The sequence below is a fragment of the Pinus tabuliformis genome, chromosome 6 (assembly GCF_031772625.1).
Source record: "Pinus tabuliformis cultivar Carrire ecotype Pingquan chromosome 6, CPIR1, whole genome shotgun sequence".
Taxonomy (NCBI): Eukaryota; Viridiplantae; Streptophyta; class Pinopsida; order Pinales; family Pinaceae; genus Pinus; species Pinus tabuliformis.
In genome coordinates, this window is record NC_142292.1 from 795015712 (window position 1) to 795039693 (window position 23982).

Here is a 23982-nt window from a genome sequence, read left to right on the forward strand (position 1 = left end):
AACTGGTTGTTGCTACTCTGGAAAATCGAATTCTCCAAGTGACTCTTGTGTATTCTCCTAGTGCCCATTGACTTCTTCTTATAATCCACTATTGGAGCACCAACAGCTAAGATTACAACTTAATCAATGGTTGGGATCATCTTGAAGTCAATCCATGTGACTTTCTAGACTATTCTCACCTTGACTTAATTCGTTTTGATTAATTAACCAGTTTTCCTAAGTTTAGACTTAGGAAACATTAAAAAATTGGTTAATAATCTAATTAAGTCATATCTAGGTGAAATTTCCAGAAATGATTTCTGGGTTTTCGATATCTCATGTATTTTGGGGCTAGAACACATCTGATGCTACAAAAATGAATAGTCTAGTGGTCTAGCTCTGGGTTACAATCTTAAATCGGTTCATATGATTGGCTCCTAGAGGTCGAATATGTATTTGGGTGCAAATTTATTTTCCTCGAAATTGGGGATAGAATTGAAAGTGATAAACATATATGGATCATGTCAGAACATAATTGTTTTTTGGGACACATTTTTAAACAGACCTTCATGAAGGAGGAAAATATTATTGTGGGGGAAGGGGGGGAGGGATTTGAATTTCTGATTAGGGGCCTCTGAGATATGGGGACCTCGTTCCCACCCCGATCCCTTATATGAATATTTTAGTTACAAACTTGAAGAGCACCATCTTTGTGATGTGAACCTGATCTGGAATAGGGCTACCTAGCGAGATAAAAGGACTGGTGATGCTATAATTGCTCAAAGAATTGACCAATGCCTTATGGTTGAACCTTTAATGGATCAAATTCCTTTATTTTGTCAATGGATCGGGGTGGGCGGTGTTTTTGATCACCATCCCATTTTCTTGGAACTGCGGGGTGACCAAAGAAAGTTGGGAAGTACTTTCAAGTACAACTCTTCCTGGATAAAAGATGAATCTTTTCGAAAGTTGGTTGCAGACAATTGGTCCCCTTTTAACCTGATTAAGGGGGATCGACAACCCATTTTGCTATGAATCTCAAAAAATTAAAGGAAGAATCGATCTCTTGGAAGGCTAAAAAAAAGTAAGGAGGGGAGGAAGTTCTTAAGGTTGTCGAAGCAAAACTGGAAAGTCTTGAAGTTCCAAATGGGGAGGGTTGGGGGGCGGGTGTTATCTTTTGGATGATTCTAAACAGAGGATCGTTCATCTGAAAACCCAAAAGGAGAATTCTTGATAAAAGGAAGGAGATGTGGTTCTGAAGAGTCAGGCCATATGGCGAAAGAGTGGAGATGAAAACTCGAAGTTCTTTCAGTAGTATGCCAAAGGCAAGCGACTTTAAAATACCATATGGACATTGGATAAATCGAATGGCAGCAAAGTGTCAACCTTTAATGAACTTACAACTCTAAGAAAAAATCATTTTGGAAATTTGTATAAAGCTCCTCTAAAGGCTTCCATTGCAGAGGTGTTATCCATGGTAAGAGTTTTTCACAGATTTGTTGGGATGGAAGAAAATGGGAGATTGATGGATCCTATCTCAAAAAATGAATTGCACAAAACCCTTCACATCTTTCAAAGAGATAAAAGCCCTGGTCCTGACAGTTGGAGGCGGAGTTCTTTGTAGACCTATATAATATCTTTGGCAATGATATGCTAAAGGTGGCGGAGGAATCAAATCAAACTGGTAACATCCATGACTCCTTCAACTACACCTTATTGCTCTCATTCCAAAATCTAAGACACCGCTATTCTATGATGATTAAAGGCCTATTTCTTTATGTAATTGCATTTACAAGGTCATTGCAAAAATTTATTATCTATCGCCTGAAGCCTATTATTTCAACCAATCTCTCAATGGACTAATTTGCATTTTTTGAAGGCATGCATATGCATGAGGCCATTGCAGGTGCGCAGGAAGGCCTCCAAAGCTTAAAGACAAAGATGTTAAAGGGTTCGATCATCATGATTGACTTTTCAAAAGCTTATGAGAGGGTCAATTGTGTTGAAAATAGTGTAACTAGGTTCGGTCTTCATCTTGTAATAATGCAATTATTGTATTATTACTTGAGCATGGGTTTCATGCTCAAGGAATGTTTATTTAGTAATAACTCGCATTTAAGAGTCTTAAGATTGAGTCATGAAAGAGAAGACAACCATGAGTTGTTACACTTATAAATATATTCAATATTAGTCAAAGAGTCCTTCTAGACCATCAATGAAAACCACTGAAATGTACCCACCAAATTAAAGAAAGGAATCTGCTTGTATTCGAGAAGCCTCCCATGATGTCGGCTTAGTAAAGGGGATCAAGTCAGCTTAGAGATGGATGAACAAGCCTATATATAGGCATCGATGGTACCTCCTTAATTCACATTCACTCTCATGCATTCATGTATCCAAGACGAAGAAAAGGAAACGAAGGAGAGGCAGCCGCAGTCAATGAGGAAGTATGTTCCCTCATCTGAAACCCTCATCAAGTCTGATCACACGTGCGGAAGTCTGATCCGAGCTAGGGCATCCATGTATATTGATGTTTTATTAGGTTAGAGATTCAATCTAGCAACAAATTGAAGGAAAGATCCATTGTCAAGGAGATCGAAGTTGTAGAAGGGCTAGAAGAGCCCTAATTCTCCTCGCACGTATGTCCACAATCTGAAATAGACAGTCATGATTTCGCTGCTCTAGAACAGTCACTGTTTCGGCATCTAAACTTGTAGATCAAGCTCAAGTCAAAGAGCTACATCATGTGTGATTAGTTTACATGTAAAGCGAAGGTGCAAGAAGGCTAAAGGAAGCTGCTCTCGACATCATCTGCTGACTGTCATCACCTTGTTACAGACCTGCTATACAGTGCGAAGTTGCAGAAGGAGATTCATTGTTTGGGTACATTTCGGAGGGTTTGTCATTTTGATGTTGAAGGCTATCTTGTGTCATTTGGCAGAAGGAGATTCATTGTTTGGGTACATTTCGGAGGGTTTGTCATTTTGATGTTGAAGGCTATCTTGTGTCATTTGTCAGATTCTTGGAATTCGTCAATAAAGATTCTATAAGAAAGAGTTCAAGGGTTTTTCTTCTCAAGATTTGGAGAGGTTTTTGCCCTAGATTGGTGCCAATATCGTACTTGTGCATGATTGATCTTCTTGTTTTGATCGCTGGTTGATGATAACAACACATGTTTAATCAGAAGGAAATAATATCACAAACAGTTATCATAGTAAAGAGAAATTGAATATTTAAGTTGCCCTTTAATTTCTCAACATGGTATCAGAGGCAGGTACTACTAAGGGCATGAAGAAGATCACCTCCCTCACGAAGAAGTTGGAAAGCATTGGATCAGTTATGACAAGCTTCATCAGCCAAAAGATCAAGCAAGTATGGGTCAGCGCAAAAAGGCAGAAGAAGAACTCGCATTTCTCTCTGAAATTTCGGGTGAATATGGGAACAGAGATCCGCATCAAGGGAGGGACAGAACTCGGGTTTGACTGCTACCTCGGATGGGTATAAGGAGCAAAAGAAAAGCCCGGGCTAGTCTCACTCTACCACATGACAACACGCATGATCACAAGGACCTAAGGAATGCATGACAAGAGGACGCAAGAAGTTTTGTGCATACCTTGAAGGCTGCAGTCTTGGCACAAATAAAATGATAAGGATCTCAGTATATCCCAGCATACTCGAAGGTATCATGACAACATCAATCCAAGAAGAGAAGAGTCTTGATAAAGAGACGTAGAAACAACAATGACAAAGATGATCAATCTCAGAATTATGACAGTGAATTAAGATCACAGTCTCGACACAATTAGAAGCAACAATAACTACTATAGTCTCACTGGAGGGTAAGGATCTCATTATCACAAACTCAGTGGACCTGTTTCATAATATTCAATGTATACCTATGATGAAGAAGGGCTCAGAATCCTCAATGTATTTATATAGTCTCATTGTCTTGGAATAAGATCTCACTGTGATAATCACAATATACTCTCGGCATGCTCACAATTAATGTGATGAAAAGCTCAGCTAGTGTACAGTGATGATGAATCAGTCATCATAGTGATTGTAACAATGAAGATCTCAACAGACCTCGTTGACATAATGAAGAAGCAACAATAAAGATCTTGGTGCAAGGTACACACTCTCTGTCTTGATACATTCATGTCTCGAAAAGATTGTGATCCCACAGTAATGCATTCACATCATACTCTGTCTCGATATATTGGTAATAAACAAGTCATACCACCTGAACGAAATCATGATCTCGATCTCAGCATTGATTATGAGAAGGTCTTGATACCGCTGTCTTAATATATCGAGATCTCAGTGTTATAGTTATGGTTTCGGTAAAAGCGCAGAGATTATCTTAGTAAAAGAACAGTACAGTTCTTAGTGAAGATGTGACAATAAAATAGCAATCATGATCTTGTTCTTCTATGAAGACAAGGTCATGGGCATGATCCCGACCATGATGAAGGCAAGGTCATGATCCCTATCTCGGTGTAGCTATCATAAAGACCCCATTGTTATGATCTCAATAAAGGTACAACAATGATGATCTCGGTGAAGGAGAAACAAGGATGATTGCAGTCATGATGCAACAGTAACCTAACTGGAATGCTAGAAGACGTACTCTCTGAAATGCAGTAAAGAAGGTCATCTTCATGAGATCTCAATTGGGAGATCTGAGAAAGATGATAAGAAGACAATCATCTATTTTCTTAATAAGCAAGATGTCAAGTGTCCTTGGGACAAGGAAGCTTCCTCATCTAACAACTTGTGGCACCTATACAAAATGGAAAAAGGATAAGTTGTGGACAAAAGTGTTGAAGGTTAAAGCATGAGAAGGGAAGTTTGGTCCTCAAACAAGACAGTTTAGTATAGCTAAGATTCAGTGCTATGGGAAGATTATGGAAAGAAGCTCATATCGTCGAAAGGATGGAGGAAGCTGAAGAAAAAGGGCCAAGGAAAGAGGAAGTAACAGACCTCTACTATGAGTGAGATGGTGTCCCTCACAAAAGGGTCCTATCACAAGCTCCAAATCTCCTGCAGATATGATCATGATAATAAGATGCATCGTGGCATCATGGAAACAAGAGCTCGTAATCATGAAGGACAAAATCCATGGCAGTCGAGCATGAAGGACATAACTCTTGGGAATCTGATTGGACATTAAAGGAAAGGACAAGAATTCAAAAGGGAAAACATTTTCTCGATGGAGACATGCAAGATCCTCTAGACTCTCTGATAGAAACCTCAGCGAAGGATCCTCTAATATGGGAACGCAGCGAGTGCTTCATCAGGAAATCCAACTTTTGGAATTCATGAGATGATGGTCCGATAACTTGAGAAATGAAGCAGATCTACGGATTGAAGATCTTTTAAATCAAGGAAACTGCTGGAAGAAGCCTAGATAACCTAGAGGTATGTGTGCTTATATTTATATTTAATATTGTAATGTCATGATATATGGTTGCAGGTAACATGGATCAAGCATGATCAAAAGGAAAAGGATCTCCTCCTCTATAAGGATGCAGAAAGACATGAAATCAACATAATATGTCCTCACCTGAAGTATGAGGTGGTTGACCACAATTAAAGAATCTCTGATTGAAAGCTCCTGAAGGTGTGAGGATGGAAGAGATAGTGAAATATGCAACCATGACGAAGGCAATCAACATCCAAAATATCAAGAAGATTTTGACCAAGAAATCTCCCAGAAAGATGTGAAGACTCTGATGGAAGTCTGAAAAGTTGAAGACCCTTGACAACAGATATCGTTGGGAGATGTGTCAACATGTATGCAGGATATTGATACCTACAAGAAGATGTCACTGGAAAGGGCCATCACCAAAAAGGTAATATGTGATTTTTTTTTGGTTTCTAACCTCTTGGAGAAAGTCTAGGTATGTGTGCAGGGCCAAGGGCCAAGGTTAGGAGAGTTGTGAAGAATGTCACAACTATGTACCTTGTGATCCAGAGCAATCACTGTTAAAGGAAAGTGAAGATAGATGGCCCTATGAAGGAAGTCCCAAATGTAAAGCTAAAGACGATACTTTCCGGGAAAGAAGGAATGACATAATGGAGGAAAGTGGTGGATGGCTAAACCCTACATGTGAAGAAATTGATGACATCGAAGTCTTGGATCGTCAGTCAACTAGAAGACCCTATAAAGTATTGATGATAGAGTCCCTAGGTAAGAGGGAGCTCTGGGAGGTTCCTATGAGTAAAGGAACTCGAGTAAGTTTCTGAGTGAAGAGAAACTTGGAACTAATCCTTGGTTAAGAGGGAGAGTTATACACGGCATTCTTGTCTTCAGTTGGAATTAAAAATGGAGGAATGTGTAATCATTTGGCATCTGACACTCTTTGAGGATGTGGTAGGGCATCAAAGACAAGAGTGCACAAGAGGAGTGATATTCTTGAGGGATGGGAACCCAAGATAAGAATAGTCCTAGTAGGGCATACTCGGAGAACACCCAGGTGGGTATGACCCTAAGAGAGACAATGATGATGCATGTCTATCAGTCATTGGTCTCGCCAACATTGTGTCTTCTGATCTATTTGAGAGATAGAGCTGTTAGTCAAGGCCTTTCTATATGGAAACAATGTTGTAACAGATGGATGACTAATCCGACTCTTTGCTTATGAGAACTCTTATATTGTGAATGTCCATGTACCATGTATGTATGAATGCCTCCCTAGTTCAGAGGGAGTGTTGAAAATAGTGTAACTAGGTTCGGTCTTCATTTTGTAATAATGTAATTTTTGTAATATTACTTGAGCTTGGGTTTCATGCTCAAGGAATGTTTATTTAGTAATGACTCGCATTTAAGAGTGTTAAGATTGAGTCATGAAAGAGAAGACAACCACGAGTTGTTACACTTATAAATATATTCAATATTAGTCAAAGAGTCCTTCTAGACCATCAATGAAAACCACTGAAATGTACCCACCGAATTAAAGAAAGGAATCCGCTTGTATTCGAGGAGCCTCCCATGATGTCAGCTTAGTAAATGGGATCAAGTTAGCTTAGAGATGGATGAACAAGCCTATATATAGGCATCGATGGTACCTCCTTAATTCACATTCACTCTCATGCATTCACGTATCCAAGACGAAGAAAAGGAAACGAAGGATAGGCAACCGCAGTCATTGGGGAAGTTTGTTCCCTCATCCGAAACCCTCATCAAGTCTGATCACATGTGCGGAAGTTTGATGCGAGCTAGGGCATCCATGTATATTGATGTTTTATTGGGTTAGAGATTCGATCTAGCAGCAAACTGAAGGGAAGATCCATTGTCAAGGAGATCAAAGTTGTAGAAGGGCTAGAAGAGCCCTAATTCTCCTTGCATGTATGTCCACAATCTGAAATATACAGTCATGACTTCACTGCTCTAGAACAGTCATTGTTTCGGCATCTAAATTTGTAGATCAAGCTCAAGTCAAAGAGCTACATCATGTGTGATTAGTTTACATGTAAAGCGAAGGTACAAGAAGGCTAAAGGAAGTTGCTCTCAACATTATTTGCTAACTGTCATCACCTTGTTACAGACCTGCTATACAATGCGAAGTTGCAGAAGGAGATTCATTGTTTGGGTACGTTTCGGAAGGTTTTTCATTTTGATTTTGAAGGCTAGTGTCATTTTTCAGATTCTTGGAATTCATCAATAAAGATTCTATAAGAAAGAGTTCAAGGGTTTTTCCTCTTAAGATTTGGAGAGGTTTTTGCCCTGGCTTGGTGCCAATATCTTGTGTACTTGTGCATGATTGATCTTCTTGTTTTGATAGTTGGTCGATGATAACAATACATGTTTAATCAAAAGGAAATAATATCACAAACAGTTATCATAGTAAAGAGAAATTGAATATTTAAGTTGCCCTTTAATTTCTCAACAAATTGGATCCATATCCGCCTCCTTATGACACATCTGGGATTCAAAGTGCCATTTATTACTTGGGTTATGAGTTGCATCACTTTTGTGTCTTTTGTTGTTCTCATCAATGGTTCAGCCATGCCTTTCTTGCATTACCAGCAGGGACTAAGACAGGGTTGTCCCTTATCGCCAGTTCTTTTCTTCTTAGTAGCCGAGGACCTAAGAAGACTTATTTCTGAGGCCAAGAGTAGGGGAGACTTAAAGAGAGTCGCCATGGCAGAGGATCTATAAATAACTCACATCCTTTTTGTGGATGACATTTTACTGTTTTATGATGGTTCAGGGAAGGATTTGGCTTCCTTGAAAGCTTTGTTATCTTTGTTTGAAAAAGCTATAGGAATGTAGGTAAACCATAACAAATCCTCCCTTTTACCTCGTGGTTTACCGCGGTATGAACTTCCCAATGCTCAGAATCTTCTTTCTTTCCAATCTAACATGTTTGATGAAGGTCTCAAATACTTGGGTTTTCACTTAAAACCTATTAATTATAGAAAAGCGAACTGACATTGGCTTTTGGAAAAAATTGAGAAACGGATAAATGTTTGAAGCTTCAGATGGTTGTCACGAGATGATAGGCTAATTCTTATCAAATATCTTTTGGAGGCCATCCCAGTCTTCTGGATGTCCCTCTCATGGATTCCAAAGGGCATCCTTAATTTAGTTCGTAAAATTTGTAGATTTTTGTAGTCGCAGAAAAAAGAGGGTCGAGTATTTCCATGGACAAATCCTCCATTTTACCTCATGGCTTATTGCGGTATGAATTTACCAATGCTCAGAATCTTCTTTCTTTCCAATCTAACATGTTTGATGAAGGTCTCAAATACTTGGGTTTTCACTTAAAATCTAATAATTATAGAAAAGCGAACTAACACTGGCTTTTGGAAAAAATTGAGAGATGGATAGAAGTTTGGAGCTTCAGATGGTTGTCACGAGTGATAGGCTAATTCTTATCAAATCTGTTTTGGAGGCCATCCCAGTCTTTAGGATGTCCCTCTCATGGATTCCAAAGGGCATCCTTAATTTTGTTCGTAGAATTTGTAGATTTTTTTGGTCGCGGAAAAAGGAGGCTCAAGTATTTCCATGGACAAAATCTCCCTTCCAAAGGAGTGGGGGGATGTGGGCTCAAAAAATTACAATTTTTGGCCAAGGCCTTGGTTGCTAAGGTCGAATGGAGACTGATCTCCACTGTGAGTCTCTAGACAGAAGTGGTGTACATCTTCCCGATTTCGCTTGAAGAATGGATTAGAGCCCCTATAAAATCGAGGTCGAACATATCGGTGATATGGAAAGTCGTTCTTGCTTCCTTTCACGTGATTGAGGAAGGTTTGTCTGTGATATTTGGCAATGGAGAGAAAGTTCGGATTAGCATGGACCCCTGGGTAGGGTGTGGGACAATATTTCACTTGCCTCAAGAGTTAGTAAAATATTTGCACTCTATTGGAAAATATATGTTGAATCAAATTGTTGATGAGGGTCAGACCTCCATATCGGCGCAGGGATTGTTAGACACGATCCATCTGAACTTGCCCAATGCTTATACAAACATGTGGCATCAATTCATTAAAGTGCTCAATACAACTCGTGTGGATCAGAGATAGAGATGAGTCTCTTATTTGGGCACATGCTCCACCTGGAGTATCCTCCCCAAAAGTGGGATATGGGTACATCATTGAGCATAGGCAACCTAGAATTATGGCTTGGCAGTGGAAGAAAATATGGAAGTTTGTAGAAAATCCATGAAATTCTACAACTGCTAATACGAACAATCTGAAAACAAGTTTCTTTTCATATTGACACATAATTTCTCTATCAAGTTGCAGCGGAATAGGAACATAAATAAATACACGATTCACACAATAGAACAACACAATTTTCTAGGGAACCCAACTAGGAAAACCCTCTGCTTGATTGAGAATATTACTAAAGAAGAATGAGCAATAGATCTATTACAAACAATCTTTGTTTCACTAGAGAATACAACGGTTCTCATTGCCTTAGACCAGGCTTGAAACACTTGCTTGATCCCTGATCCTGCCTCTGATTTTCATGTGCACTAGTAGCCCCTATTAAATAGGAAATCCTCCTATTTCTATGCGCACTTCCTTGAGGAATTTCTTTCCTCCAACAATTCACACAACAACTCTAGGCACCTTTCTCGCACACACACAAACCCGTGCTCAATTGTGATACAATGAGTGCCTTCGTTCCTCCTTTTAAAGGCAATTCGAATGGCTAAAGTTAGCAAGTCTTATTTTTAGGAATTGACCTAGTGATTGAGTGGCTCATGCAACTCATCCTAAGTCTCAACCTAGAATTAGAGACTTTTATTCGTCCTTTTCAAAGTCAACTTGCACTAGAAGACAGTGAACTCGGCCTTCTACTTTAACACATTAGTGAATTGCTACATAGTTCGTCCTAATTTCTAGGAAATCTCCTATTTTTTAGGAAATCAAGTATGCCAAAGAAGAAACTCGATTTGACTCCTTGAATTGAAGCACAAATCAAGGAATCCATTTCTCGCTACTATTTTCAACACTCCCTCTTAGCGAGGAAGGGATTTTGTACAACTCCCAACTTATCTCCATGATGAACAAAAATGCTTCTTGCCAATCTCTTGGTCAAGATATATGTTGTTTGCTCTGTTGTTGGAATGTACAATAGCCTCACTCTCCCTTTCTGCACACAATCATTGAGATGGTGGTACCTGAATCTTGATATGCTTTGAGTCATCATGAAACATTGGGTTCTCAGAGAGCTTGATGCAACTCTGATTATCACATCGTATCACGGTAGGCTCCATCATCCTCTGCCTGAAAAGTCCCACAAGTAGCTTCCTCATCCAAATAGCCTCACATGCTGCCAAACTAGCAGTGATGTACTCAGCCTCTATTGAATTGAGTGCAACTGTTCTCACCAAGAAACAACCGCTGACCCAATGTTGAAGACACCACCTGAGGTACTCTTCCTGTCTATGGATTACCTTACCCAATCCGCATTTGTGTAGCCCTCAAGCCTCACTCTATCAACTTGTCTGTACCACAATCCATAATCCGCTATGCCTATGAGATATCTCAACACAAGCTTTGCAGCAACCCAATGAACTTTGTCCGGTTCTAACATGAATTGACTCGACTGGTTGACTGCAAAACAAATATAAGGTCGTGTTTTGACCAAGTACATCAACGACCCAATGAGTTGCCCGTATCCTGTAGCATCCACTCACTTTGATCTACTAGCATCCATCTTCCTCCAGTTTGTGACTAGATGCATGGTCATGGGCCTGCAGTCCTGCATATGAAATCTTCGGAGAATCTTTCTAGTGTACTTCCCATGTCCCCCAAAGATCTCACCATCACCTTGCCAAATCTCCAAGCCAAGGAAATAGTGCATAAGCCCCATATCCTTCAGCTCAAATCCCTTGCATGGTCCTCCTTGCAATCCCAGATCAAGTTGTCTACTCCAGTCAATAATAGGTCATCGACATAGAGCACTAGAATGAGCAAAAGTCCTCCAACCATGATGTAGTACAAGTTGGCATCCCCCTCACTCTTAGTGAAGCTCAATCCCTAAAGGAAACTATCAATACGACTATACCATGCTCTTGGAGTCTACTTGAGCCCATAAAGAGCTCTCTTCATCCTGCACACATGTGTCTCTGTTGAACTGCTCAAACCCCTCTGGCTGCTCCATATAAATCTCCTCCTCAACCATTCCATTGAGGAAGGTTGTCTTCACGTCCATTTGGTGGATCTTCCACCCCATCTATGCTGCAAGTGCCAGAATAGTCTTGATGGATGAATACCGTGCTACTGGGGCAAAAATATCATCATAATTTATGCCCTCATTCTATGAGAAGCCCTTGGCCACAAACCTAGCCTTGTACTTCTCCACACTCCCATCTGCACCATGCTTCACCTTGTACACCCACCTCGATCCAACCACTGATTTCCCTTAGGTCATGGCACAATCCCCCACACATCGTTCTTCATGATGGAGGACTATTCATCCGCCATGGCATCTGCCAAAGCTACTCTGTCATCATTGTCTCATCCTTATAAGAAGAAGGCTCAATTTCCACCAACTCTGTCATCATTGCCTCATAAGAAGGCTCAGTGTCCACCAACTCTGTCATCATTGCCATATAACTTGTGTGCCTTTATGGCTTCTTACTCTGCCTGAACATGGTATTAGGAGCTTCAACCTGCTCCTAGGCTACCTAAATCAACCTCTCGACCCACTTGGCCTTCGTCCTCCCTATGTCAAGAGTCTCCATCTGAGTAGTTTCCTGCTCTTGTCCTGTTCTCTTCTCCTCATCATCCTGCTGTGCGGGCCTCTTGCCACCTATCTGAGACTTTGTCTATGATCCTACCTAAGGCTCCTCCTTAGGAGCGAGTAGCTCCTCCATCATAACTACTATTGTATGCTCCCTCTCAAGGGAATCCCTCAAGGCTCTGTCCTCCTCGAACCTCTTATCTGGTCTCAAGACTATCATCTTGAGTCGTGGTAGATACACCTTGTATACCTGAATTGTCCCACTGTACCCAACAAAAATACCCTTTTCTGTTGTGGGCTCCAACTTCTTCATGCTATCTTTGGACACATGGCAATAAACTCTTGTGCCAAAGATCCGAAAGTGTGAAACATCATACTTCTTGCTTGTGAAAGCCTTCTCTGGTGTAACTCGTCCAAGAACCCTGTGTTGACTCATGTTCTGCAGAAACATTGTAGTGTTGCATGCCTTTGCCGACAAGAACATAGGTAGCCCCTGATAATACAACATGGCCCTGGCTACTCCAACAATGTTGCGGTTCTTCCTCTCAGCCACCCCATTCTGTTGAGGGTTATGAGGTGCTATCAACTCTCTCTTGGTGCCTTTTTTTGCACACAACTCCTTGAAGGCATTGGAGACATATTCTCCACCATTGTCACTTATCACTACCTTGATCTTCTTCCCTGTCTGGTTTTCAACTAAGCCTTAAACTCCACGAACTTGGTTAAGACCTCATCTTTCTTTTTAATGAAATAAATCCAAGTTTTACAAGAATAATCATCAATGAAAGTAACATAATACCTGTGTCTCATAAGAGACGGAAAAGAGAAGGGTCCACACACATCTAAATGCACCAACTCCAAAATCCCCTTGGCTCTGTTGTCTCAGCCCTGAAAAGAAGACTTGAAATACTTTCCAAGCGTGCATCCCTTGCACACTCCATTCTTGTCAAGGATGCATGTTGGTAATCCTATAGATCTGATGAATATTCAACGCCCCATGATGCAATTGTCCCATGCGCCCGTGCCAAAGTTTTCCAATATCTCTACTTTACTCACCACTTGCCTTGTTCCTCAAGGATGCACAAATCTCCACCTACAACCTGTAAAGGTTCTTCATCCTCACACCTATCTGCTTCATTGATCCAGAAGCTAGACGCTTGATGTACACCTTACCTTTGCTGAAGATGACATCATATCCCTTGTCCTCAAGGGTAACTACTGAAACCATGTTCTTCTTCAACCCTGGAACATAGAGAACATCTCTGAGATGGATAGTGCTCCCAGACTCACTCTCAATGTTGACAATACCAACCCCCTTGGTTGCATACTTGCCATTATCTCCAAGCTCGATATGCACCTATAAATCCTTCTCCTCTAGCTGGTTGAAATACTCCTTGTTCCTAGTCATATGGAAAGAGGCACCTAAATCAATAGACCATGTGTTGCTGCCTATTGAGCTTGCCATGCAAGCTATCAATGAGAAATATTTCTCAAACAGAGAAGCAAACCCATCTACCTTAGCTAAAGCAGCCACATGCTCCTTATTTGACCCCTTTTTCCGATTAGGACAGTTACTAGCATAGTGCCCAAACTCATGGCAATGGAAGCATTTGACCTTACTTAGATCCTTCTTCTTCCTGTCACTCTTCTGACTAGTCTTGCCTTTCTATTTCCTTTCTTGCCCTTGGCTTTACTTGCAAGAGCAAAATTCTCTTCGTCCTCAGTGTTGACTGATCTCCCTTCTAAGGTTCCTCTTTGGATCTCTTCCTATATGTATCCAGTCCAAAACCTTTCCCAATTGGGAAAGTTCTCTCTCCTACTAACAACATCTTGGAACAACACCGCCACACACCACCTAGTTCATCTCGAACCTGAGATAACCTAGTAAGATATGTGTGATGGGCCCTCCTTGTTTCATCCAGATACTCCCTAGCTTCTCCTTAAGAGCAACTATATGAGGAACTATATGATCTTTGACCACCTCTAGAATAATCCTCCCAGCCTTGACACCATTCTTAGTATGTTGGGCCAATTGTCGGGGATCTTAAGGTACTGGGACAGCCTGTTTCACGAAGTCTCCCACACCATTATCCTCCAACACTATCATAATCCATAATCCTCCCTTTCCAAGAGATGCAGTTCGAAGCTCCTTCAATAAAATGATCAACACTCAGTCCTTTGTACACAATGCTGCCTGTAAAAAGAACTGTTCTTGAAAAACTGATTTCTGTTCTCCAACAATAGATTGATCCCTTCGTGTTGGTGTTTATCCTGTTCACCGCTTTGATACCATGTACAAAATCCACAAAATTCTGCAAATGCTAATATGAACAATCTGGAAACAGGTCTCTTTTCATATAGACAAAAAATTTCTACCAAATTGCAACGGAATAGGAACAGAAATAAACACACAATTCACACAATAGAACAACACAATTTTCTAGGGAACCCAACTGGGAAAACCCTCTGCTTGATTGAGAATATTACTGAAGAAGAATGAGCAATAGACCTCTTACAAACAATCTCTGTTTCGCTAGATAATACAATGATTCTCACTGCTTTAGACCAGGCTTGAAACACTAGCTTGTTCCCTGATCCTGCCTCCGATTTTCATGCACACTAGTAGCCCCTATTAAATAAGAAATCCTCCTATTTCTATGCACACTTCCCTGAGGAATTGCTTTCCTCTCCAACAATTCGCTCAATAACTCTCGGCACCTTTCTCTCATAAGCTCACACAAACCTGTGCTCAATTATGATACAATGAGTGCCTTCATTCCTCCTTTTAAAGGCAATTCGAATGGCTAAAGTTAGCAAGTCTTATTTTTAGGAATCAAACTGGTGATTGAGTGGGTCATGCAACTCGTCCTAAGTCTCGATCTAGAGTTAGAGTCTTTTACTCGTCCTTTTCCAACTCAACTCACACTAGAAGACAGTGAACTTGGCCTTCTACTTTAACACATTAGTTAACTGCTACATAACTCGTCCTAATTTTTAGGAAATCTCATATTCTTTAGGAAATCAAGCATGCCAAAGAAGAAACTCGATTTGAATCCTTGAATTAAGGCACAAATCAAGGAATCCATTTCTCGCTACCATTTTCAACAAAATTAAACTGTCCTACAAAGGCATGTCTCTTCCTGTGGTGTATTCTGGAAAATAAATTCCCAACAGGGGACAACTTAAAAGGAAGAGGTATTATAGGGCCATGCTGGTGTGCGCTCTGTAAATATTGTTACGAAACAGTTGACCATCATTTTCAATCATGTCCTTTCTCTTTGGAAGTATGGGTTGCTGTCAGAGAATCTCTGGGTTTCCAATCTATCTGGCAGGGAGAGTCCTTCCAGGAGGCATGCGAGGCTTGGTGGAATGCTGCCACCACTAAGAAGAATCGAATCCTGCCCCCCCTAGTTTCCTGGGGTATATGGCTGTCACGAAATGATGAAATCTTTCAAAGTTTCAACCCAAAACAAATATCCCTCACAAGGTGGCAGCTCAGGTCACTGCTATTTATGCTCTCACTTCCTCAGAGGATCCTGTCTACCAGCCACGCATTATTTCTGAAGAACCTATCGACAGATCTTATCCCTGGGCCTACTTTGATGGTGCCTCCCTGGCAGGAGGTGAATCCAGGGGGGGCTACCTTGTTCCTTCGTCAAGAGCATGTTTTCAAAATGCAGAGTGGGTTGGGCAGAGGCACAAACAATTTTCAAGAACTAATGACTCTCAAACTCCTTTTGCTGTTCGCTATAGAGAAGGGTGTTCCAAGGCTTCAGAGTTTTGGAGATTCAAAGCTTGTCAGTAATTGGTTCAATGAAACTTCACGATGCCACATGCACACAGTGTCCTTTGCTTGAAGAGATTTTCCTTTTAAAGCAGTCCTTTGATCAAATACCTTGTGATCATATCTACAGGGAAAGAAATGGGACTGTAGACTACTTATCTAAGGCACTTCACAAACTCAGGGCACTTTGAAAACTTTTGAGCAGTTAGACGGACAGTTTTATGAGTACTACCATCAGCCATTTATAGACGACAGGCAGATGGATGTTCCTGAAGTACCTCGCAGCTGATTTTTTGCATTTTTGTATTTATGCCTAAAGCCTGCAATATTGGCTCTATTGTGTTGTTTTGTATTTTTTCTTCTACTAATAGTCTCTCTAGAGACTGCTTTATGTATATGTATATATTTCTGAACTCAATAGGGCTTTTAAAGAGTCCTGGATGTTTATATCGACAGTATCTGAACAGTATGGGGTTATACTTGTGAGTGCACCTTGATTCACATACAAAATGTAACTTTCAAAATCTTTTAATGAAAGTTGCGCTTGTTTTCCTCGGATAAAAAGAAAAATAAACTTGTCAAGATAATGACACAATGAAGATATATACCATAATAAATAAGCCATTAGCATCACCCTATGGTCCACAGTGAATGGATTAGATGCCTGGTTCTCCATGAAATTTTACAAAATATACAAATATTTATATAACATGCAAACGGATGCACTTGGTTCCCTTCAAAACCTGGTCATTCAGCTTTATGTGCATCCACTAAAATCGTCACCTTGCAGAAACAGATATGCACAATCCTTTGAGCTAAGTCAGGGGAAAGACAAATTGTTTAATTTGACAAGATGATCCTGCACTACCTTTGTTTGTGCCATTTCAGATATGAGAATGGAAAACTAAAAATATATGCAAGAAACAGTTGCAGCTAGACGGATGCTTTACCTGCCAATGATAGCAACATTTTGGATTATTTCTGTTTTTACAAAGAAATTGAAAGGCCCAGGTTCACATTCAAAGATAGCATCAACCTAAGAGTTTAAACTGATCTCATCCACACAGTCAAGTCATGGACACACCTACTGTTTGTATCATAAAACTTCCTAAAATATAACTTATACCCTATGTTGCCAGGAAACATGGATTCGAGTACGGGTACTGGGACGGGTACATCACTTTTGAAATAGGGTACGTGGGTTCGTCGCGGGTATATATATATATATATATACCCCCAAAATATTTTCCAACTTTAAACAAGAAAAATAAAATATTTATTCTTTAAACTTTAAAGATTTAAACATGCATATCATTGAACATTCAAATTGATATCAAGTGCAAATTGGGGTTTACATATTAATAAAAATCATGATATATGTGCATTGTCATAGTACATTAAAAAATTGCCTTAAGGCATCTCCAAACATGAACTAGGAAATTTCAAAATAGTGAACAATGGCTTCCTCAAGCCATGTCATCAGCATCACTTATATCTTCAGTGAGCATGCTCTCCAGCTACATACCTACACTAGTCAGGACCTTAACATAGCTACACTAGTAATGACATTTGGTCTACACAATAAATCTACAGTGGCCATCTCTAGGTCGAAACAGCCAAAAGAGAAATAAAAAGGCCGAGCTTGAAAATAATTACAACAAAATCATTAAAAATAATTGACCCTAACATTCCCGATTTTTGGGTTCCACACACTTGTTGCCAAGGTTTGGCACACCCAAGTAGACAAAAGAAACCAAATTTTGGTTGCGAAGAAGAACCCGGTGCTTACTCAGAGAACCCGGTTCTTTTGGGTGTGTTTTAGAAGAACTTGTGCCTGAACCTGGTACTTGAGGACAAGAACCCTACCCCCGGGTTCGCGAACCCGTGCAACATAGCTTATACCACATCTGATCAAATTTGCATTTGGACAATGTGAATAACAATATATTTGATAATATTTGCATATGGACAATGTTAATAACAAATATCTCCCAGCATCCCTTTCAAACATGAGCCTTGGCTCCCAATGTTCATAATGCTCATTCTTTCTTGTCTTATTCCGTCTCTCACAACCTAATAGTCACCTACTCATCTTAGAAAGTGAACCCTTGTCTCTTGATATTGATGTAAATACAGATTGAGTAAGAGTCTCATGGTTAAGAACATGTGTTTCCTCCTAAGAGGTCACAAGTTCAAATCCAAGGAGGGGGTAGAGTATGTACACCTTTATAGACTTTAGCGATAAAATTACTGTGTACGGGGATCCATTCTCAAGCAAACAAGGGGATCTCATCCATCCCTTATTAGACTTTAACAATAAAATCAATTTGGTGTCTGGCAATTATACATTTTTGTGATGTATAATTGCATACTTTTCTAAGGTCAATTCAACAAACCATACTTTCGTAAGAGATAGCACCCTATGTCAACCACTTCCACTGTCATAAATAATGCATTCATCCCTAACGAAAGAAAATGCATTTTAGCTAACAGTATGTTATTTATCGTGAATATCACTCAGTCTTATAATTATGCTAATAGTATATTACCTATTGAGAATATATATCAATCTTATAGTTCTACAAGTGCACATCATAACATATCCACAACTCTTCAGGAAAGGCACCAAAGAAGGTTTTATAAAAATTAAACAAAAAAAAATTAACAACATGACAATTCTCCCATGTAAATTCATCATTATGCAATGGATTCTTTCCTTGCATAGTCTTTTTACTGTTCTCAAAGTTTTTTTTTTTTTTTTTTTTTTATTCTGAGGTTTTCTGTATAAAAACTGTGGGGGGTGGCACCAAAACATCCAGTTTTTAGGAAGGGTTGCTCAGAAATCCCACTTTTCCAGGGTGGGGGTTGTCAGTGCCCAAAAGCCCCACATTTTGCCAAATATGACCCACATTGGAGAAATGTTTCCCTTGTGTTTTGAAAGCTTCACAAAATGGAAGGCATGGCAAAATGTTTCACCAGGTGTCTCACATCCTGAGGGCATGGGAAGCACGAGGGTCGCTTCACCGCCAACCCTGCAGCATGCATGCCCATGGAACATCCGTAAAAGCATATTAAACTGAAGCATGAACAGAACATTTGTACTTTAGTAATTATTAGTTGATTAGTTTTTCAAAGAAATTTTTTATTAAATGTAATGAACATGACATTAAGTGTTATGGCCAACCATAGACACATACTTCCTTGTGCAAATCATTGACAAACTGTGCAAAGTTCATAAGCTGAAGATGGTCCTTCCTGTCCTTCCCAAAAAAATACTCCACAAGACCTCCATTATCCACAGAATTGTCGACTTTAAGTCCTATACGAAGACCATCACGTTGAGCAGACCCTTGCCTGTTATTAGCTCGCAAAAATTTCATTACTTTCTTGAATTCTTCTTTCTTTATCTCGCTGAAATAGGGAACAGTCTCCACGTTAAAGCTTTTTTTTAGATGTGTAGTCAACAAGCAAACACAAAAATTGAATTTTATCAGGAGTTCAAAAATGAACATTCCGAACTCTGAGAGGGAGAAAACTGCAATTAAAAAAATTATTGAGTGCCGCTAAGAGAACTATTTTAATACATCGAGAGACTCCAATGTAAATATGCAATCCTACAAAAGTCTTAATAACTAGAAGATACATCCCAGTGCATCATCCAGATGTAATCATTGGGAAAGTGCACCAGCCTTATTAAATGTGCCAGTTGGAAGGAAATTTGTGAAGAATAAGCACATTTTTACAATTGAACCAGCTCCATGTTAAATCCTTAATTAAATGAGTAATCAATGAACAAACATGAAAAGTGATTTTTAATAAGAGCTAGTGACAGTTGCTCGGAAATTTAAACAGCGAATTTGACCATTGAACAGACTTGAAGATATGTCGCAGTACCTCATACAAACAGCTTTAGTAAAGCATGCCAGTTGGAAGAAAACTTTTGAAGAGAGAAAATGAAATCTTGATAAAGCTCGTTGCTTCCCAAGTTTCATACAGTGTATGGATCACTTAGAGATGTCAAAATAAACATTCCTCAGACAATATTCTAGTTTTAGATTGAGTTTTTATTTGAGTAAAAAGAAGATAATCACTTTGTTAATCTCAAAACAATCTTTTGAGTCTAGAATATTGTAAGACTCTTGAGAAACTATAAATTATCTGAACTAATCATCAAAGATGGATAATACTCTCAGCCCCTCTGCCTAACTAAATCTAGTAGGATTTCTTGTTACTCTGCATTTTTATCAAAAAACACTTACATCTCAAACCTAGAATATTAGTTCCAGTCAAACAAAATGTGGACGAAGACAATAATATTCATGTCAACCTGCTTCAGTAAATTAGACAGTAAGAAGCACAAAGTTTTCACAGGTTGCAGCAAAATATAAGACCTAAAATTGAGGGTTTTACTTATTGTACTACAGAATGAGTAGCAGTGCATGGGTAAGCACAGCTTATATGGTTGATCACAAGTTACAACAACACCCCGTGATTATATTACTGGACTATCCTTATACTACTAACATTGCTAAGGCAAATGCCTTATCAGGGGACAAGTTCTACAATTCTGATAATAAAATCCCCATTAACGGCAGGCAATGGATTGAAACTACTTTCAAGCATGATTACCAGTCAATGAACTGATTAGCAAGCACTGGATTACTATGCAATGCAAATAACTTTTTGTTTGTACTCTATCACGTCAATGTCCATGTACAGTCAGCAAAAAAACAGTTGTTGCGCTTTATAAGGAGGGAGAGGAGGGCATACCCATTGCGGTCCAGATTGAACATTTTGATCGCAGCTAAAATATCTGATTCGGGAATACTCAAGAGTGTTATGAAAAAAATATACCTGTTTAACATAATAACATGTAAGCATCCAATGCTGAAGAACATAATACTGAGGCTTATAAATGTTTAATTTCTCAGACAAGAAAATAATATAAAGAAACTACAATGAAACCTCTCTTCAATGAATAAAAATGTACCAACAAAAGTTTGAACTGAACCTTGAAATGTCAAGCATCCCAGGAAACTAAGGATTTAGTAGCCCTATATGATATTAGGATTCAATATTGATATATTTTTTGTCTGCAAATGCTTGCTCCAGGAGTCTTGACTTTATGAGTTGACAAATGTAACCTAAAACTTGTAAAATTCTAACTCAAAAATGACAGCAGGTTGCCAGATCATATGACAGAATGCACAATTACTACTACATCAGTGTGAATTTATCTCTTTATTTATGCCCAACCAACTGAAGGCAGCAAGGTTCCCATGATTGCTCCATCTGTAATAATGTGAGGGATACCACATTCTTTTTCTCACCTAGTCTATATGGACAGATCTTTACAAAAAGTCCCATGCAATGCTTTATTTCTCTAAAGTATTTACCTGGGTAACTAGCTTTCTTTCAGGGCCAGAAAGAGATCTTTCAGGGGCTTCCTTCAAGGCCTTTAAGCAATATTTTTAGATTAAAAAGAGTTACTCTGGAAAGGAGATAAGGCCATTCCCATTAGTATCAAACCGCATGAATAACTCTGAGTGAGGGCAATGAAGTTCTCCAGGAGATCGTTCCCCTCTCAAACATCCATTCCTGACAATATTAGAATCTGGTGGTGGAAATACAGGAACTACTGCTTGCACCAGGTCAGCAGGAGTCATAAATAACTCTCCATCAGGAGTTCTAAAGGATGCAAAGTATTCAAATACCTGAAAGAAATGCAAATATAAACGATAGTGTTTTAGTGTGCCCAAAAAGATGAAGACGACTAACAACAAATCAGACAGTATTTAGAGTGAAACTTCTAAAAAAATATTTATGCAACAGCTCAAAGCTTCATGCAATGGCAGATGTATAAGTTAGCAAGAAGCACAGCTTACAAAAAAGCACGGTGTATGTTATGTTTCTCCACCTAAATTTCTTCTCTTATGAAGTAATTGGACGGCAGGCGAAAAAGACAACACTATACTGGATATATTCCCAAAAGCAAGTAATGAAACAGTTCAAATTCTTTGATAATTAGACTACATAAACTCCAAGCCTCATCAGCATTATCTGAATATAACCTTCCATTAAGTTAGCTTCTAGTCTTCCTAACAAGTATTACCATATTTCAACTGCCAAAATTAGAATATTACCTTTTCGGGAGAACTTCGCATCCTTATTCTCCTTTCGTAGTTGAAAAATAGTCGTCTCCTGTACGAATCTTCAATACATACGAAAGAAAATCCTATCAAAACACTATGGATGCCTTTTCACAACATTTCTCATCATGAAAGTTAAAACAATTCACAAATTTCCACACACAGTTTCATGTGCCCACTTCAATTATTTCTCTGTGGAATTGGTTGTTGTTGTTGTGTCTGAAAAAGAAGGAAAAGGATTTAATTGAAATAAAATCAGAGTCTTGTGTCCAATCATATTGGGGAACTGGGACCTCACTAGCCAAAGTTGCTTGGCTTACCATAGATACATTTTCTGTGTGATATAAAAGTAACAATGTCCCGAGTATCCCTGAAAATCAAGCAAGCATAGAAAAAGCATAACCAAATCAAGATGAAAACAAATAGCTCATCTTAGCAAATACAAATCAATCAACAATTGGATGCAGTTAAAGAACTCTACTCTCTGTATGTTTGGTTTCAAAGATTGCACATAAACACAAAAACAACAATGCAAGGAGATCCCAAATCCAGAAATGATGCTCATAATAAAAATGGAACCCCACTAAGGGCACCTCTCTAATTTATTCCTGCTATCATAATGCTCTCAAAACAACTTAAATTACACACCACTTAAAGAGCTTCATTAGATTATTCCTACTTCCATATTGTTCACAATCTTGGAAAAGATATGTAATATTTATTTCCTTAAGACGAATACATGCCAGACAAAAGCATAGCATAGCTAGAATGATATCAAGTCAAGTTTAAGTTTTAGCTTTAGCTAGAGCAATATTGGGTCTATTTAAATATAAACTAAGGCTTTGAATCACCCAAACTATACCTCCATTTGGACTCCACATGTTGAACCACTAGACTTAAATATCAATTCACCATTTGGGATTTTCAAATATCCAGACAACCAGTAATGGCACCCCTCAAGGTAACAATATAAAAATATCAGAAATTACAAAACAATATAGCTCAAGGTAACAATACAAAACAATCGGCAATTACATATTGTTACTTTTAGGTATGTTCTATGCTAGAGCAATTTATTTAAATTTTCACAGTTAGCAATCACATCAGCATTAAGATGAACTGCAGATAGAACATAAATATAAATCGCAGAGGACAAGCCAAGACAAGAGGACACAAGATGTGGCGCTAGCCAGGGACAAGCCCCACAATGTGTGGGGAAACCCTTGATCAATTCTTCTTTTATGTTCTTCAAAGTTCAGTAGAGAGAGAGAGAGAGAGAGAGAGAGAGTACATTTACAACAGAAGTCAACACTTTGACTTATCTCGATCTAGCATAGATCATTTCGTATACCAATGAGATCAGTTGAAGACATTCTGCTTCAACTGATTCTCCAAGGTGACCCCTTCACCTATCATCGTGCTGCATCTCGTCCATTTGCTGCACCTTACTGTGTAGCACCATCATGCTGCTCATGATCTCATACATCACGCTGCCCTACATCATGATGTCCACGATCTGCATCATGCTGCCCATGCTCATGATCTCATTTATCATGATGCTCCCTGTTGCATCATTCATCACAGTTGCACCATTGCTGCACCTTTACTGAGATCATGTTTGTTGTACCTTTTGAAGTTGTTACAGCGGCATCTTTCAATGATGAGATCTATTGAGATCTTCACTGTGCTCTTTGTTAGATAACTTCATTTAGGGCTTCATTATTATAATGACAGTTTCATCATGATTACATAAACACTATATAGAAACTGTAGTGATAACTGAGAGATCACTGTTGTGACAACGTTTGAGCTCATCCTTAAATTGATGCCAAGACATTACTGCTGACTCTTGAGCTAGCAGGAGC

General features: G+C 39.1%; 1 protein-coding gene across 1 annotated transcript in view; it reads right to left on the minus strand.

The window, feature by feature from the left end:
• The window catches only part of LOC149261195 (calcium uptake protein, mitochondrial-like), a 38868-nt gene that overhangs the window by 14225 nt on the left and 661 nt on the right, over window positions 1–23982 (minus strand). The window contains exons 3-7 of the mRNA XM_089368077.1: window positions 22438–22487; window positions 22112–22179; window positions 21459–21682; window positions 20739–20822; window positions 19166–19379 (exon numbers count right to left, since the gene is read on the minus strand). Coding sequence (XP_089224203.1) covers window positions 19166–19379; window positions 20739–20822; window positions 21459–21682; window positions 22112–22179; window positions 22438–22487 — 640 coding nt within the window. The remainder of the gene's footprint in view (window positions 1–19165; window positions 19380–20738; window positions 20823–21458; window positions 21683–22111; window positions 22180–22437; window positions 22488–23982) is intronic.